The sequence below is a fragment of the Triturus cristatus genome, chromosome 10 (assembly GCF_964204655.1).
Source record: "Triturus cristatus chromosome 10, aTriCri1.1, whole genome shotgun sequence".
In the NCBI taxonomy this organism is placed as follows: Eukaryota; Metazoa; Chordata; class Amphibia; order Caudata; family Salamandridae; genus Triturus; species Triturus cristatus.
In genome coordinates, this window is record NC_140593.1 from 1,242,140,787 (window position 1) to 1,242,160,016 (window position 19,230).

Consider the following 19,230-nt stretch of genomic DNA (forward strand, 5'->3'; position numbering starts at 1 on the left):
TCCCTGTGTCCCCCTTCCCTTTGTGTGCTCTCCTTCCCTGTGTCCCCTTCCCTTTGTGTGCTCTCCTTCCCTGTGCCCCCTTCCCTTTGTGCCCCCTTACTTTTGTGTGCTCTCCTTCCCTATGTCTCCCCCTTTCCTTTGTTTCTCCCCCTTCCCTTTGTATGCTTTCCCTTCCCTGTGTCTCCTCTTTCCTCAATGTGCTCCCCTTTCCCTGTGTTTGCTTCCCTTCCCCGTATCACCCCTCCTTTTATGTGCTCTCCATTCCTCCTGTGTCTCCGCCCACCTCTGTTTCCACTTCCCTTCATGTTCACCCCACTCCCGCTGAGTTATATGGTTCTCTTGCCATTCTCCCTGTGGTGCTACAGCTCTCTTGCAGCATGCTCCCCACTTTCTTTTTCAGCTACAGCTATCTTGCAGTGTGCTTCCCTCTACTTACATGTACAGTGTGCTCCCTTTTACTGCACGAACTACAGCTCTTTTTTCAGTGTGTTCCCCTCTCAATATCTGTGCAGTGTGCTCCCGCTCTGTGTCTGAATTACAGATCTCTTGCAGTTTGCTCCCCTCTCCATGTCGACAGCATGCTTCTCCCTTTCTATCTGAACTGCAGCTCATTTGCAGTGTGTTCCCCGCTTTCTGTCTGAATTACAGCTCTTGCAGTGTGCTTACTGCTTTCTGTCTGAACTACAGCTCTTGCAGTGTGCTCCCCGCTGTCTTTCTGAATTACAGCTCTTGCAGTGTGCTTACTGCTTTCTGTCTGTGAATTACAGCTCTTGCAGTGTGCTCCCCGCTTTCTGTCTGTGAATTACAGCTCTTGCAGTGTGCTCCCCGCTTTCTGTCTGTGAATTACAGCTCTTGCAGTGTGCTCCCCGCTGTCTGTCTGAATTACAGCTCTTGCAGTGTGTTACTGTTTTCTGTCTGAACTACAGCTCTCTTGCAGTGTGCTCTCCGCTTTCTGTCTGAATTACAGCTCTTGCAGTGTGCTTACTGCTTTCTGTCTGAATTACAGCTCTTGCAGTGTGCTCCCCGCTTTCTGTCTGAATTACAGCTCTTGCACTGTGCTCCCCACTTTCTGACTGAATTAAAGCTCGTGCACTGTGCTCCCCGCTTTCTGTCTGAATTACAGCTCTTGCAGTGTGCTTACTGCTTCCTGTCTGAATTACAGCTCTTGCAGTGTGCTCCCCGCTTCCTGTCTGAATTACAGCTCTTGCAGTGTGCTCCCCGCTTCCTGTCTGAATTACAGCTCTTGCAGTGTACTCCCCGCTTTCTGTCTGAATTACAGCTCTTGCAGTGTGCTCCCCGCTTCCTGTCTGAATTACAGCTCTTGCAGTGTGCTCCCCGCTTCCTGTCTGAATTACAGCTCTTGCAGTGTGCTCCCCGCTTCCTGTCTGAATTACAGCTCTTGCAGTGTGCTCCCCGCTTCCTGTCTGAATTACAGCTCTTGCAGTGTGCTTACTGCTTTCTGTCTCAACTGCAGCTCTCTTGCAGTGGACTCCCCTCTCTATGTCTGTACAGTGTGCTCTCCTCTCCATGTCACTGCAGTGGAAGAGCAGTCTGTGATTGAATCTGTGTCACTTTGTTCTTTCCTCTAGGGCTAACCACTGAAGAGGATGTTGTACCCCATCTTGTAAAGCCCACACCCCTTCATCCAGAGAGGCCCATCAACCAGGTGAGATGAACCCATCATCAGTGGTAAAAGGGCAGCTCAATATAGACTCGGAGTAGTCAAGGCAATAGAGCTTTAGAAGCTGAGCAGGCTAAGGAAGGCAAAGGTGCTTTACATGCTGAGGGGAGATGGAAGGCAGTGATGCTTTACATGCTTAATCGAGATGGAAGACAGTGATGCTTTATTTGCTGAGGGGAGAAGAAAGTCAGGGTGCTTGATATGCTTAGGGGAGATGGAAGACAGTGATGCTTTACATGCTGAGGGGAGATGGTAGGCTGATGCTTTACATGCTTAATCGAGATGGAAGGCAGTGGTGCTCTACACGCTGAGGAGAGATGGAAGGCAATGGTGCTTTACACGCTGAGGAGAGATGGAAGGCAATGGTGCTTTACACGCTGAGGAGAGATGGAAGGCAATGGTGCTTTACATTCTGAGGGGAGATGAAGGTCAATTGGGCTTTATATGCTGAGGGGAGATGCTGGGTATTAGTGCATTACATGCTGAGAAGAGATGGAGGGCAATGGTGCTTTAAATGCTGAGTGGAGATGGAAGGCATTGGTGCTTTACATGCTGAGGAGATATGGAAGGCAATGGTTCTTTAAATGCTTTGCAGAGATGGAAAGCAGTGGTGCTTTACAAACTGAGCTGAGAGGGAAGTCAGTGGTGCTTTACATGATCAGAGGAGATGGAATGCAATGGTGCTTTACACGCTGAGGGGATGCTATGGAAGGCCATGGTGCTTTACATGCTGAGGGGAGATAGAGGGCAATTGTGCTTCATATGCTGAGGGGAGATGGAAGGCAATGGTGCATAACATGCTGAGGAGAGATGAACGGCAATGGTACTTTACATGCTGAGGGGAGATGGAAGGCACTGGTGCTTTACATGCTGAGGGGACACAAAGGATGGCATTGGTGCTTTACATGCTGTGTGCGGAGATGGAAGGTAATGGTTCTTTACATGTTGAGGGGAGAGGAAACTCAATGGTGCTTTACATACTGTGGAGAGATGGAAGACAATGGTGCTTTACATGCTGAGGGGAGATGGAAGGCAGTTGTGCTTTAAATGCTGAGCTGAGATGGAAGGCAATGGTGCTTTACAAGCTGAGGGAAGATGGAATGCAATGGTGCTTTATATTCTGAGGGGAGATGTAGGGCAATTGTGCTTCATATGCTGAGGGGAGATATAGGGCATTAGTGCATTACATGCTGAGGAGAGATGGAAGGCAATGGTGCTTTACATGCTGAGGAGAGATGGAAGGTACAAATACTTTACATGCTGAAGGGAGATGGAAGGCAATGATGCTTCATATGCTGAGCGGAGATGGAAGGCAATGGTGCATTACATGCCGAGGAGAGATGGAAGGCAATGGTTCTTTACATGCTGAAGGGAGATGGTAGGCAGTGGTGCTTTACATGCTGAGGAGACGCTAGGGAAGGCAATGGTGCTTTACATGCTCAGAGGAGATGGAATGCAATGGTGCTTTACATGCTGAGTGGATGCTAGGGAAGGCCATGGTGCTTTACATGCTATGGGGAGATAGAAGGCAATTTTGCTTCATGTGCTGAGGGGAGATGGAAGGCACTGGTGCATTACATGCTGAGGAGAGATGAAAGGCAATGGTGCTTTACATGCTGAAGGGAGATGGTAGGCAATGGTGCATAACATGCTGAGCGGACGCAAAGGATGGCATTGGTGCTTTACATGCTGTGCGGAGAGGGAAGGTAATGGTGCTTTACATGTTGAGGGGAGAAGAAAGTCAACGGTTCTTTCATGTGGGGAGATGGAAGGCAATGTTGCTTTACATGCTAAGGGGAGATGGTGGGCAACGATGCTTTAAATGTTGAGCGGAGATGGAAGGTAATGGTGCTTTGCATGCTGAGGGTAGATGGAAGGCAATGGTTCTTTACATGCTTTGCGGAGATGGAAGGCAGTGGTGCTTTACATGCTGAGGGGACACTAGGGAAGACAATGGTGCTTTACATGCTGAGAGGAGATGGAATGCATTGGTTCTTTATATGCTGAGGGGATGGTATGGAAGGCCATGGTGCTTCATATGCTGAGAGGAGATGGAAGGCAATGGTGCTTTACATGCGGAGGGGAGATGGAAGGCAATGGTGCTTTACATGCTGAGGGGATGCAAAGGATGGCACTGGTGCTTTACATTCTGTGCGGAGATGGAAGGTAATGGTGCTTTACATGTTGAGGGAAGAAGAAAGTCAGTGGTGCTTTACATGCTGTGGGGAGATGGAAGACAATGGTGCTTTACATGCTGAGGGGAGATTGAAGGCAGTGGTGCTTTAAATTCTGAGCAGAGATGGAAGGCAATGGTGCGTTACATGCTGAGGAGGGATGGTGGACAACAGTGCTTTAAATGCTGAGCGGAGATAGAAGGCAATGATGCTTTACATGCTAAGGGGAGATGGACGGCAACAATGCTTTAAATGCTGAACTGAGAGGGAAGGCAATGGTGCTTTCCATGCTGAGAGGAGATGGAATGCAATGGTGCTTTACAAGCTGAGGGGATGCTAGGGAAGGCCATGGTGCTCTACATGCTGAGGGGAGATGGAAAGCAGTGGTGCATTACATGCTGAGAAGAGATGGAATGCAATGGTGCTTTACGTGCTGAGTGGACATGGAGGGCAATGGTGGTTCATATGTAAGGGGAGATGGTGGACAACGGTGCTTTACATGCTATGGGGAGATGGAAGGCAACGGTGCAGTACATGCTGAGGAGAGATGGAGGGCAATGGTGCATTACATGCTGAGAAGAGATGAAAGGCAATGGTGCTTTACATGCCGAGGGGACGCAAAGGATGGTATTGGTGCTTTACATGCTGTTCTGAGATTGAAGGTAATGGCGCTTTACATGTTGAGAGGAGAAGAAAGTCAATGGTGCTTTACATACTGTGGGGAGATAGAAAACAATGGTCCTTTACATGCTGATGGGAGATGGAAGGCAGTGGTGCTTTAAATGCTGAGCGGAGATGGAAAGCAATGGTGATTTACATGCTGAGGGGAGACCAGGCAAGTCAACGCCGTCTCCTCGTCGTGCTTCAACATCCTGCGCATGCTTCGGAAGATCTTCTGGTGGATCCCCACAGAGACCAGGAAGACCGTCACCCAGGCCCTCGTCACCAGCCGAATGGACTACGGCAACGCACTCTATGCCGGAACCACCGCCAAGATCCAGAAGAGACTCCAGCGCATCCAGAACGCCTCAGCCAGACTCATCCTCGACATCCCACGACACAGCCACATCTCCGGACACCTAAGAGACCTGCACTGGCTCCCGGTCAACAAGAGAATCACCTTCCGCCTCCTTACCCACGCACACAAAGCTCTCCACGACCAAGGCCCGAGCTACCTCAACAACCGAATCAACTTCTACGCCCCCAAACGCCACCTCCGATCCGCCAGCCACGCCCTCGCCGCCATCCCACGCATCCGCAGAGCCACTACAGGAGGAAGGTCCTTCTCCTACCTGGCCGCCAAGACCTGGAACTCCCTCCCGGCCGACCTGCACCTGACCCAAGACCACCTCTCCTTCAGGAAGAAGCTCAAGACCTGGCTGTTCGAGCAGTAGCGGCACCCCCCCCAAGCGCCTCGAGACCCTACGGGTAGGTAGTGCGCTCTATAAATGTCTTTGATTGATTGATCTTTGATTGATTGATGGTGGGTAACGGTGCTTTAAATGCTGAGCGGAAATGGAAGGCAGTGGTGCTTTACTTGCTGAGGGGACACTAGGGAAGACAATGGTGCCTTACATGCTGAGCTGAGATGGAAGGCAATGGTGCTTTACTTGCTAAGAGGAGATTGAATGCAATGGTGCTTTACATGCTGAGAGGATTCTAGGGAAGGCCATGGTGCTCTACGTGCTGAGGGGAGATAGAAGGCAATTGTGCTTCATTTGCTGAGGGGAGATGGAAGGCAATGGTGCATTACATGCTGAGGAGAGATGAAAGGCAATGGTGCTTTACATACTGAAGGGAGATGGAAGGCAATGGTGCTTTACATGCTGAGGGGATGCAAAAGATGGCACTGGTGCTTTACATGCTGTGTGGAAATGAGAGGTAATGGTGCTTTACATGTTGAGGGTAGAAGAAAGTCAATGGTGCTTTACATGCTGTGGGGAGATGGAAGGCAATGGTGCTTTACATGCTGAACTGACAGGGAAGGCAATGGTGCTTTACAATCTTAGGGGATGCTAGGGAAGGACATGGTACTTTAAATGCTGGGGGAGAAGAAGGCAATGGGGCTTCACATGCTGAGGGGACGCTAGGGATGACATTGGTGCTTTACATGCTGAGGGGAGATGGAAAGCAGTGGTGCATTACATGCTGAGGAGAGATGGAATGCAATTGTGCTTTACATGCTGAGGGGACATGGAGGGCAATGGTGGTTCATATGTAAGGGGAGATGGTGGGCAACAGTGCTTTACATGCTATGGGGAGATGGAAGGCAATGGTGCAGTACATGCTGAGGAGAGATGGAGGGCAGTGGTGCATTACATGCTGAGGAGAGATGAAAGGCAATGGAGCTTTACATGCTGAAGGGACGCAAAGAATGGCATTGGTGCTTTACATGCTGTGCGGAGATGGATGGTAATGGTGCTTTACATGTTGAGGGGAGAAGAAAGTCAATGTTGCTTTACATGCTGTGGGGAGAAGGAAGACAATGGTGCTTTACATGCTGAGGGGAGATGGAAGGCAGTGGTGCTTTAAATGCTGAGCGGAGATGGAAGGCAATGTTGCTTTACAAGCTGAGGGTAGATGGAAGGCAATGGTTCTTTACATGCTTTGGGGAGATGGAAGGCAATGCTGCTTTACATGCTGAAGGGACACTAGCGAAGGCAGTGGTGCTTTACATGCGGAGCCGAGAGGGAAGGCAATGGTGCTTTACATGCTGAGCTGGGAGGGAAGGCAATGGTGCTTTACATGCTGAGCTGGGAGGGAAGGCAATGGTGCTTTACATGCTGAGGGGACACTAGGGAAGGCAATGGTGCTTTTCATGCTTTGGGGAGATGGAAGGCAGTGCTGCTTTACATGCTGAAGGGACACTAGGGAAGGCAGTGGTGCTTGACATGCCGAGCCGAGAGGGAAGGCAATGGTGCTTTACATGCTGAGCTGGGAGGGAAGGCAATGGTGCTTTACATGCTGAGAGGAGATGGAATGCAATGGTGCTTTACATGCTGAGGGGATGCTAGGGAAGGCCATGGTGCTTTACATGCTGAGGGGAGATAGAAGGCAATTGTGCTTTATATGCTGAAGGAAAGATGGAAGGCAATGGTGCATTACATGCTGAGGAGAGATGAAAGTCAATGGTGCTTTACATTCTAAGAGGAGGTGGAAGGCAATGGTGCTTTACATGCTGAGGGGACGCAAAGGATGGCATTGGTGCTTTACATACTGTGCGGAGATGGAAGGTAATGGTGCTTTACATGTTGAGGGTAGAAGAAAGTCAATGGTGCTTTACATGCTGTGGGGAGATGGAAGACAATGGTGCTTTACATGCTGAGGGAAGATGGAAGGCAAAGGTGCTTTACATGCTGACATGAGAGGGAAGGCAATGGTGCTTTACAAGCTGAGGGGATGCTAGGGAAGGCCATGGTGCTCTACATGCGGAGGGGAGAAGAAGGCAATGGGGCTTTACATGCTGAGGGGATGCTAGGGATGGCATTGGTGCTTTACATGATGAGGGGACACTAGGGAAGGCAATGGTGCTTTTCATGCTTTGGGGAGATGGAAGGCAGTGCTGCTTTACATGCTGAAGGGACACTAGGGAAGGCAGTGGTGCTTGACATGCCGAGCCGAGAGGGAAGGCAATGGTGCTTTACATGCTGAGCTGGGAGGGATGGCAATGGTGCATTACATGCTGAGAGGAGATGGAATGCAATGGTGCTTTACATGCTGAGGGGATGCTAGGGAAGGCCATGGTGCTTTACATGCTGAGGGGAGATAGAAGGCAATTGTGCTTCATATGCTGAAGGAAAGATGGAAGGCAATGGTGCATTACATGCTGAGGAGAGATGAAAGTCAATGGTGCTTTACATTCTAAGGGGAAGTGGAAGGCAATGGTGCTTTACATGCTGAGGGGACGCAAAGGATGGCATTGGTGCTTTACATGCTGTGCGGAGATGGAAGGTAATGGTGCTTTACATGTTGAGGGTAGAAGAAAGTCAATGGTGCTTTACATGCTGTGGGAAGATGGAAGGCAATGGTGCTTTACATGCTGACATGAGAGGGAAGGCAATGGTGCTTTACATGCTGAGAGGAGATGGAATGCAATGGTGCTTTACAAGCTGAGGGGATGCTAGGGAAGGCCATGTGCTCTAAATGCGGAGGGGAAAAGAAGGCAATGGGGCTTTACATGCTGAGGGGATGCTAGGGATGGCATTGGTGCTTTACATGCTGAGGGGAGATGGAAAGCAGTGGTCCATTACATGCTGAGGAGAGATGGAATGCAATGGTGTTTTACATGCTGAGGGGACATGGAGGGCAATGGTGGTTCATATGTAAGGGGAGATGGTGGGCAACGGTGCTTTACATGCTGAGGAGAGATTAAAGGCAATGGTGCTTTACATGCTGAAGGGAGATGGTAGGCAATGGTGCTTTACATGCTGAGGGGACACAAAGGATAGCATTGGTGCTTTACATGCTGTGCGGAGATGGAAGGTAATGGTGCTTTACATGTTATGGGAGAAGAAAGTCAATGGTGCTTTACATGCTGTGGGGAGATGGAAGGCATTGTTGCTTTACATGCTGAGGGGAGATGGTGGGCAACGATGATTTAAATGCCGAGCGGAGATGGAAGGCAATGGTGCTTTGCATGCTGAGGGTAGATGGAAGGCAATGGTTCTATACATGCATTGCGGAGATGGAAGGCAGTGGTGCTTTACATGCTGAGGGGACACTAGGGAAGGCAATGGTGCTTTACATGCTGAGAGGAGATGGAAGGCTGTGGTGCTTTAAATGCTGAGCGGAAATGGAAAGCAATGGTGCTTTACATGCTGAGGGGAGATGGTGGGCAACGGTGCTTTAAATGCTGAGTGGAGATGAAAGGCAATGGTGGTTCATATGTAAGGGGAGATGGTGGGCAACGGTGCTTTACATGCTATGGGAGATGGAAGGCAATGGTGCAGTACATGCAGAGGAGAGATGGAGGGCAATAGTGCATTACATGCTGAGGAGAGATGAAAGGCAATGGTGCTTTACATACTGTGGGGAGATGGAAAACAATGGTGCTTTACATGCTGAGGGAAGATGGTGGGCAACGGTCCCTTAAATGCTGAGTGGAGATGAAAGGCAATGGTGCTTTACATGCTATGGGTAGATGAAAGGCAGTGGTGCTTTAAATGCTGAAGGGAGATGGAAAGCAATGGTGCTTTACATGCTGAGGGGAGATGGTGGGTAACGGTGCTTTAAATGCTGAGCGGAGATGGAAGGCAGTGGTGCTTTACATGCTGAGGGGACACTAGGGAAGGCAATGGTGCTTTACATGCTGAGCTGAGATGGAAGGCAATGGTGCTTTACATGCTGAGAGGAGATTGAATGCAATGGTGCTTTACATGCTGAGGGGATTCTAGGGAAGGCCATGGTGCTCTACGTGCTGAGGGGAGATAGAAGGCAATTGTGCTTCATTTGCTGAGGGGAGATGGAAGGCAATGGTGCATTACATGCTGAGGAGAGATGAAAGGCAATGGTGCTTTACATGCTGAAGGGAGATGGAAGGCAATGGTGCTCTACATGCTGAGGGGATGCAATAGATGGCACTGGTGCTTTAGATCCTGTGTGGAAATGTAAGGTAATGGTGCTTTACATGTTGAGGGTAGAAGAAAGTCAATGGTGCTTTACATGCTGTGGGGAGATGGAAGACAATGGTGCTTTACATGCTGAACTGAGAGGGAAGGCAATGGTGCTTTACATGCTGAACTGAGAGGGAAGGCAATGGTGCTTTACATGCTGAGAGGAGATGGAATGCAATGGTGCTTTACAATCTTAGGGAATGCTAGGGAAGGCCATGGTGCTTTACATGCTGGGGGGGAGAAGAAGGCAATGGGGCTTTACATGCTGATGGATCGCTAGGGATGACATTGGTGCTTAACATGCTGAGGGGAGATGGAAAGCAGTGGTGCATTACATGCTGAGGAGAGATGGAATGCAATTGTGCTTTACATGCTGAGGGGACATGGAGGACAATGGTGGTTCATATGTAAGGGGAGATGGTGGGCAACGGTGCTTTACATGCTGAGGAGAGATGAAAGGCAATGGTGCTTTACATGCTGAGGAGAGATGAAAGGCAATGGTGCTCTACATGCTGAAGGGACACAAAGAATGGCATTGGTGCTTTACATGCTGTGCGGAGATGGAAAGTAACGGTGCTTTACATGTTGAGGGGAGAAGAAAGTCAGTGGTTCTTTACATGCTTTGGGGAGATGGAAGGCAGTGCTGCTTTACATGCTGAAGGGACACTAGGGAAGGCAATCGTGCTTTACATGCTGAGCTGAGAGGGATGGCAATGGTGCTTTACATGCTGAGAGGAGATGGAATGCAATGGTGCTTTACATGCTGAGGGGATGCTAGGGAAGGCCATGGTGCTTTACATGCTGAGAGGCGATAGAAGGCAATTGTGCTTCATATGCTGAAGGAAAGATGGAAGGCAATGGTGCATTACATGCTGAGGAGAGATGAAAGGCAATGGTGCTTTACATTCTAAGGGGAGATGGAAGGCAATGGTGCTTTACATGCTGAGGGGACGCAAAGGATGGCATTGGTGCTTTACGTGCTGTGCGGAGATGGAAGGTAATGGTGCTTTACATGTTGAGGGGAGAAGAAAGTCAATGGTGCTTTACATGCTGTGGGGAGATGGAAGGCAATGGTGCTTTACATGCTGAGGGAAGATGGAAGTCAATGGTGCTTTACATACTGACATTAGAGGGAAGGCAATGGTGCTTTACATGCTGAGAGGAGATGGAATGCAATGGTGCTTTACAACTGAGGGGATGCTAGGGAAGGCCATGGTGCTCTACATGCGGAGGGGAAAAGAAGGCAATGGGGCTTTATATGCTGAGGGGATGCTAGGGATGGCATTGGTGCTTTACATGCTATGGGGAGATGGAAAGCAGTGGTGCATTACATGCTGAGGAGAGATGGAATGCAATGGTGCTTTACATGCTGAGGGGACATGGAGGGCAATGGTGGTTCATATGTAAGGGGAGATGGTGGGCAACAGTGCTTTAAATGCTATGGGGAGATGGAAGGCAATGTACAGTACATGCTGAGGAGAGATGGAGGGCAATGGTGCATTACATGCTGAGGAGAGATGAAAGGCAATGGTGCTTTACATGCTGAGGGGATGCAAAGGATGGTATTGGTGCTTTACATGCTGTGCTGAGATGGAAGGTAATGGTGCTTAACATGTTGAGGGGAGAAGAAAGTCAATGGTACTTTACATACTGTGGGGAGATGGAAGACAATGGTGCTTTACATGCTGAGGGGAGATGGAAGGCAGTGGTGCTTTACATGCTGAGGGGAGATGGAAGGCAGTGGTGCTTTAAATGCTGAGTGGAGATGGAAAGCAATGGTGCTTTACATGCTGAGGGAAGATGGTGGGCAACGGTGCTTTAAATGCTGAGTGGAGATGAAAGGCAATGGTGCTTTACATGCTGAGGGTAGATGAAAGGCAGTGGTGCTTTAAATGCTGAAGGGAGATGGAAAGCAATGGTGCTTTACATGCTGAGGGGTGATGGAAGGCAGTGGTCATTTACATGCTGAGGGGACACTAGGGAAGGCAATGGTGCTTTACATGCTGAGCTGAGATGGAAGGAAATGATGCTTTACATGCTGAGAGGAGATTGAATGCAATGGTGCTTTACATGCTGAGGGGATTCTAGGGAAGGCCATGGTGCTCTACGTGCTGAGGGGAGATAGAAGGCAATTGTGCTTCATTTGCTGAGGGGAGATGGAAGGCAATGGTGCATTACATGCTGAGGAGAGATGAAAGGCAATGGTGCTTTACATGCTGAAGGGAGATGGAAGGCAATGGTGCTTTACATGCTGAGGGGAGTCAATAGATGGCACTGGTGCTTTACATGCTGTGTGGAAATGTAAGGTAATGGTGCTTTACATGTTGAGGGTAGAAGAAAGTCAATGGTGTGTTACATGCTGTGGGGAGATGAAAGACAATGGTGCTTTACATGCTGAACTGAGAGGGAAGGCAATGGTGCTTTACATGCTGAACTGAGAGGGAAGGCAATGGTGCTTTACATGCTGAGAGGAGATGGAATGCAATGGTGCTTTACAATATTAGGGGATGCTAGGGAAGGCCATGGTGCTTTACATGCTGGGGGGGAGAAGAAGGCAATGGGGCTTTACATGCTGATGGAACGCTAGGGATGACATTGGTGCTTAACATGCTGAGGGGAGATGGAAAGCAGTGGTGCATTACATGCTGAGGAGAGATGGAATGCAATTGTGCTTTACATGCTGAGGGGACATGGAGGACAATGGTGGTTCATATGTAAGGGGGATGGTAGGCAGCGGTGCTTTACATGCTATGGGGAGATGGAAGGCAATGGTGCAGTACATGCTGAGGAGAGATTGAGGGCAATGGTGCATTACATGCTGAGGAGAGATGAAAGGCAATGGTGCTTTACATGCTGAGGAGAGATGAAAGGCAATGGTGCTTTACATGCTGAGGGGACGCAAAGAATGGCACTGGTGCTTTACATGCTGTGCGGAGATGGAAAGTAACGGTGCTTTACATGTTGAGGGGAGAAGAAAGTCAGTGGTGCTTTACATGCTGTGGGGATATGGAAGACAGTGGTGCTTTAAATGCTGAGGTCAGATGGAAGGCAGTGGTGTTTTAAATGCTGAGCTGAGATGGAAGGCAATGGTGCTTTATAAGCTGAGGGTAGATGGAAGGCAGTGGTTCTTTACATGCTTTGCTGAAATGGAAGGCAGTGCTGCTTTACATGCTGAAGGGACACTAGGGAAGGCAGTGGTGCTTTACATGCTGAGCTGAGAGGGAAGGCAATCGTGCTTTACATGCTGAGCTGAGAGGGAAGGCAATGGTGCTTTACATGCTGAGAGGAGATGGAATGCAATGGTGCTTTACATGCTGAAGGGATGCTAGGGAAGGCCATGGTGCTTTACATGCTGAGAGGCGATAGAAGGCAATTGTGCTTAATATGCTGAAGGAAAGATGGAAGGCAATGGTGCATTACATGCTGAGGAGAGATGAAAGGCAAAGGTGCTTTACATGCTGAGGGGAGATGGAAGGCAGTGGTGCTTTAAATGCTGAGCGGAGATTGAAGGCAATGGTGCTTTACAACCTATGGGGAGATGGTGGCAGTGGTGCTTTACATGCTGAGCTGAGAGGGAAGGCAATGGTGCTTTACATGCTGAGGGAAGATGGAAGTCAATGGTACTTTACATACTGACATGAGAGGGAAGGCAATGGTGCTTTACATGCTGAGAGGAGATGGAATGCAATGGTGCTTTACAACTGAGGGGATGCTAGGGAAGGCCATGGTGCTCTACATGCGGAGGGGAAAAGAAGGCAATGGGGCTTTATATGCTGAGGGGATGCTAGGGATGGCATTGGTGCTTTACATGCTATGGGGAGATGGAAAGCAGTGGTGCATTACATGCTGAGGAGAGATGGAATGCAATGGTGCTTTACATGCTTTGGGGAGATGGGTGGCAGTGGTGCTTTACATGCTGAGCTGAGAGGGAAGGCAATCGTGCTTTACATGCTGAGCTGAGAGGGAAGGCAATGGTGCTTTACATTCTAAGGGGAGATGGAAGGCAATGGTGCTTTACATGCTGAGGGGACGCAAAGGATGGCATTGGTGCTTTACGTGCTGTGCGGAGATGGAAGGTAATGGTGCTTTACATGTTGAGGGGAGAAGAAAGTCAATGGTGCTTTACATGCTGTGGGGAGATGGAAGGCAATGGTGCTTTACATGCTGAGGGAAGATGGAAGTCAATGGTGCTTTACATACTGACATGAGAGGGAAGGCAATGGTGCTTTACATGCTGAGAGGAGATGGAATGCAATGGTGCTTTACAACTGAGGGGATGCTAGGGAAGGCCATGGTGCTCTACATGCGGAGGGGAAAAGAAGGCAATGGGGCTTTATATGCTGAGGGGATGCTAGGGATGGCATTGGTGCTTTACATGCTATGGGGAGATGGAAAGTAGTGGTGCATTACATGCTGAGGAGATATGGAATGCAATGGTGCTTTACATGCTGAGGGGACATGGAGGGCAATGGTGGTTCATATGTAAGGGGAGATGGTGGGCAACAGTGCTTTACATGCTATGGGGAGATGGAAGGCAATGGTGCAGTACATGCTGAGGAGAGATGGAGGGCAATGGTGCATTACATGCTGAGGAGAGATGAAAGGCAATGGTGCTTTACATGCTGAGGGGATGCAAAGGATGGTATTGGTGCTTTACATGCTGTGCTGAGATGGAAGGTAATGGTGCTTAACATGTTGAGGGGAGAAGAAAGTCAATGGTACTTTACATACTGTGGGGAGATGGAAGACAATGGTGCTTTACATGCTGAGGGGAGATGGAAGGCAGTGGTGCTTTACATGCTGAGGGGAGATGGAAGGCAGTGGTGCTTTAAATGCTGAGTGGAGATGGAAAGCAATGGTGCTTTACATGCTGAGGGAAGATGGTGGGCAACGGTGCTTTAAATGCTGAGTGGAGATGAAAGGCAATGGTGCTTTACATGCTGAGGGTAGATGAAAGGCAGTGGTGCTTTAAATGCTGAAGGGAGATGGAAAGCAATGGTGCTTTACATGCTGAGGGGTGATGGAAGGCAGTGGTCATTTACATGCTGAGGGGACACTAGGGAAGGCAATGGTGCTTTACATGCTGAGCTGAGATGGAAGGAAATGATGCTTTACATGCTGAGAGGAGATTGAATGCAATGGTGCTTTACATGCTGAGGGGATTCTAGGGAAGGCCATGGTGCTCTACGTGCTGAGGGGAGATAGAAGGCAATTGTGCTTCATTTGCTGAGGGGAGATGGAAGGCAATGGTGCATTACATGCTGAGGAGAGATGAAAGGCAATGGTGCTTTACATGCTGAAGGGAGATGGAAGGCAATGGTGCTTTACATGCTGAGGGGAGTCAATAGATGGCACTGGTGCTTTACATGCTGTGTGGAAATGTAAGGTAATGGTGCTTTACATGTTGAGGGTAGAAGAAAGTCAATGGTGTGTTACATGCTGTGGGGAGATGAAAGACAATGGTGCTTTACATGCTGAACTGAGAGGGAAGGCAATGGTGCTTTACATGCTGAACTGAGAGGGAAGGCAATGGTGCTTTACATGCTGAGAGGAGATGGAATGCAATGGTGCTTTACAATATTAGGGGATGCTAGGGAAGGCCATGGTGCTTTACATGCTGGGGGGGAGAAGAAGGCAATGGGGCTTTACATGCTGATGGAACGCTAGGGATGACATTGGTGCTTAACATGCTGAGGGGAGATGGAAAGCAGTGGTGCATTACATGCTGAGGAGAGATGGAATGCAATTGTGCTTTACATGCTGAGGGGACATGGAGGACAATGGTGGTTCATATGTAAGGGGGATGGTAGGCAGCGGTGCTTTACATGCTATGGGGAGATGGAAGGCAATGGTGCAGTACATGCTGAGGAGAGATTGAGGGCAATGGTGCATTACATGCTGAGGAGAGATGAAAGGCAATGGTGCTTTACATGCTGAGGAGAGATGAAAGGCAATGGTGCTTTACATGCTGAGGGGACGCAAAGAATGGCACTGGTGCTTTACATGCTGTGCGGAGATGGAAAGTAACGTTGCTTTACATGTTGAGGGGAGAAGAAAGTCAGTGGTGCTTTACATGCTGTGGGGATATGGAAGACAGTGGTGCTTTAAATGCTGAGGTCAGATGGAAGGCAGTGGTGTTTTAAATGCTGAGCTGAGATGGAAGGCAATGGTGCTTGAGGGTAGATGGAAGGCAGTGGTTCTTTACATGCTTTGCTGAAATGGAAGGCAGTGCTGCTTTACATGCTGAAGGGACACTAGGGAAGGCAGTGGTGCTTTACATGCTGAGCTGAGAGGGAAGGCAATCGTGCTTTACATGCTGAGCTGAGAGGGAAGGCAATGGTGCTTTACATGCTGAGAGGAGATGGAATGCAATGGTGCTTTACATGCTGAAGGGATGCTAGGGAAGGCCATGGTGCTTTACATGCTGAGAGGCGATAGAAGGCAATTGTGCTTAATATGCTGAAGGAAAGATGGAAGGCAATGGTGCATTACATGCTGAGGAGAGATGAAAGGCAAAGGTGCTTTACATGCTGAGGGGAGATGGAAGGCAGTGGTGCTTTAAATGCTGAGCGGAGATTGAAGGCAATGGTGCTTTACAACCTATGGGGAGATGGTGGCAGTGGTGCTTTACATGCTGAGCTGAGAGGGAAGGCAATGGTGCTTTACATGCTGAGGGAAGATGGAAGTCAATGGTACTTTACATACTGACATGAGAGGGAAGGCAATGGTGCTTTACATGCTGAGAGGAGATGGAATGCAATGGTGCTTTACAACTGAGGGGATGCTAGGGAAGGCCATGGTGCTCTACATGCGGAGGGGAAAAGAAGGCAATGGGGCTTTATATGCTGAGGGGATGCTAGGGATGGCATTGGTGCTTTACATGCTATGGGGAGATGGAAAGCAGTGGTGCATTACATGCTGAGGAGAGATGGAATGCAATGGTGCTTTACATGCTTTGGGGAGATGGGTGGCAGTGGTGCTTTACATGCTGAGCTGAGAGGGAAGGCAATCGTGCTTTACATGCTGAGCTGAGAGGGAAGGCAATGGTGCTTTACATTCTAAGGGGAGATGGAAGGCAATGGTGCTTTACATGCTGAGGGGACGCAAAGGATGGCATTGGTGCTTTACGTGCTGTGCGGAGATGGAAGGTAATGGTGCTTTACATGTTGAGGGGAGAAGAAAGTCAATGGTGCTTTACATGCTGTGGGGAGATGGAAGGCAATGGTGCTTTACATGCTGAGGGAAGATGGAAGTCAATGGTGCTTTACATACTGACATGAGAGGGAAGGCAATGGTGCTTTACATGCTGAGAGGAGATGGAATGCAATGGTGCTTTACAACTGAGGGGATGCTAGGGAAGGCCATGGTGCTCTACATGCGGAGGGGAAAAGAAGGCAATGGGGCTTTATATGCTGAGGGGATGCTAGGGATGGCATTGGTGCTTTACATGCTATGGGGAGATGGAAAGTAGTGGTGCATTACATGCTGAGGAGATATGGAATGCAATGGTGCTTTACATGCTGAGGGGACATGGAGGGCAATGGTGGTTCATATGTAAGGGGAGATGGTGGGCAACAGTGCTTTACATGCTATGGGGAGATGGAAGGCAATGGTGCAGTACATGCTGAGGAGAGATGGAGGGCAATGGTGCATTACATGCTGAGGAGAGATGAAAGGCAATGGTGCTTTACATGCTGAGGGGATGCAAAGGATGGTATTGGTGCTTTACATGCTGTGCTGAGATGGAAGGTAATGGTGCTTAACATGTTGAGGGGAGAAGAAAGTCAATGGTACTTTACATACTGTGGGGAGATGGAAGACAATGGTGCTTTACATGCTGAGGGGAGATGGAAGGCAGTGGTGCTTTACATGCTGAGGGGAGATGGAAGGCAGTGGTGCTTTAAATGCTGAGTGGAGATGGAAAGCAATGGTGCTTTACATGCTGAGGGAAGATGGTGGGCAACGGTGCTTTAAATGCTGAGTGGAGATGAAAGGCAATGGTGCTTTACATGCTGAGGGTAGATGAAAGGCAGTGGTGCTTTAAATGCTGAAGGGAGATGGAATGCAATGGTGCTTTACATGCTGAGGGGTGATGGAAGGCAGTGGTCATTTACATGCTGAGGGGACACTAGGGAAGGCAATGGTGCTTTACATGCTGAGCTGAGATGGAAGGAAATGAGGCTTTACATGCTGAGAGGAGATTGAATCCAATGGTGCTTTACATGCTGAGGGGATTCTAGGGAAGGCCATGGTGCTCTACGTGCTGAGGGGAGATAGAAGGCAATTGTGCTTCATTTGCTGAGGGGAGATGGAAGGCAATGGTGCATTACATGCTGAGGAGAGATGAAAGGCAATGGTGCTTTACATGCTGAAGGGAGATGGAAGGCAATGGTGCTTTACATGCTGAGGGGATTCAATAGATGGCACTGGTGCTTTACATGCTGTGTGGAAATGTAAGGTAATGGTGCTTTACATGTTGAGGGTAGAAGAAAGTCAATGGTGCTTTACATGCTGTGGGGAGATGGAAGACAATGGTGCTTTACATGCTGAACTGAGAGGGAAGGCAATGGTGCTTTACATGCTGAACTGAGAGGGAAGGCAATGGTGCTTTACATGCTGAGAGGAGATGGAATGCAATGGTGCTTTACAATATTAGGGGATGCTAGGGAAGGCCATGGTGCTTTACATGCTGGGGGGGAGAAGAAGGCAATGGGGCTTTACATGCTGATGGAACGCTAGGGATGACATTGGTGCTTAACATGCTGAGGGGAGATGGAAAGCAGTGGTGCATTACATGCTGAGGAGAGATGGAATGCAATTGTGCTTTACATGCTGAGGGGACATGGAGGACAATGGTGGTTCATATGTAAGGGGGATGGTAGGCAGCGGTGCTTTACATGCTATGGGGAGATGGAAGGCAATGGTGCAGTACATGCTGAGGAGAGATTGAGGGCAATGGTGCATTACATGCTGAGGAGAGATGAAAGGCAATGGTGCTTTACATGCTGAGGAGAGATGAAAGGCAATGGTGCTTTACATGCTGAGGGGACGCAAAGAATGGCACTGGTGCTTTACATGCTGTGCGGAGATGGAAAGTAACGGTGCTTTACATGTTGAGGGGAGAAGAAAGTCAGTGGTGCTTTACATGCTGTGGGGATATGGAAGACAGTGGTGCTTTAAATGCTGAGGTCAGATGGAAGGCAGTGGTGTTTTAAATGCTGAGCTGAGATGGAAGGCAATGGTGCTTTATAAGCTGAGGGTAGATGGAAGGCAGTGGTTCTTTACATGCTTTGCTGAAATGGAAGGCAGTGCTGCTTTACATGCTGAAGGGACACTAGGGAAGGCAGTGGTGCTTTACATGCTGAGCTGAGAGGGAAGGCAATCGTGCTTTACATGCTGAGCTGAGAGGGAAGGCAATGGTGCTTTACATGCTGAGAGGAGATGGAATGCAATGGTGCTTTACATGCTGAAGGGATGCTAGGGAAGGCCATGGTGCTTTACATGCTGAGAGGCGATAGAAGGCAATTGTGCTTAATATGCTGAAGGAAAGATGGAAGGCAATGGTGCATTACATGCTGAGGAGAGATGAAAGGCAAAGGTGCTTTACATGCTGAGGGGAGATGGAAGGCAGTGGTGCTTTAAATGCTGAGCGGAGATTGAAGGCAATGGTGCTTTACAACCTATGGGGAGATGGTGGGCAGTGGTGCTTTAAATGCTGAGTGGAGATGGAAGGCATTGGTGCTTTACATGCTGAGGGTAGATG

At 49.1% G+C, this 19,230-nt stretch overlaps 1 protein-coding gene across 1 annotated transcript in view; it reads left to right on the forward strand.

Annotated features, from left to right (window-relative positions):
• PPP1R3F (protein phosphatase 1 regulatory subunit 3F) overlaps positions 1–19,230 on the forward strand; it is a 78,458-nt gene that overhangs the window by 27,964 nt on the left and 31,264 nt on the right. The window contains exon 3 of the mRNA XM_085629895.1: positions 1,590–1,666. Coding sequence (XP_085486021.1) covers positions 1,590–1,666 — 77 coding nt within the window. The remainder of the gene's footprint in view (positions 1–1,589; positions 1,667–19,230) is intronic.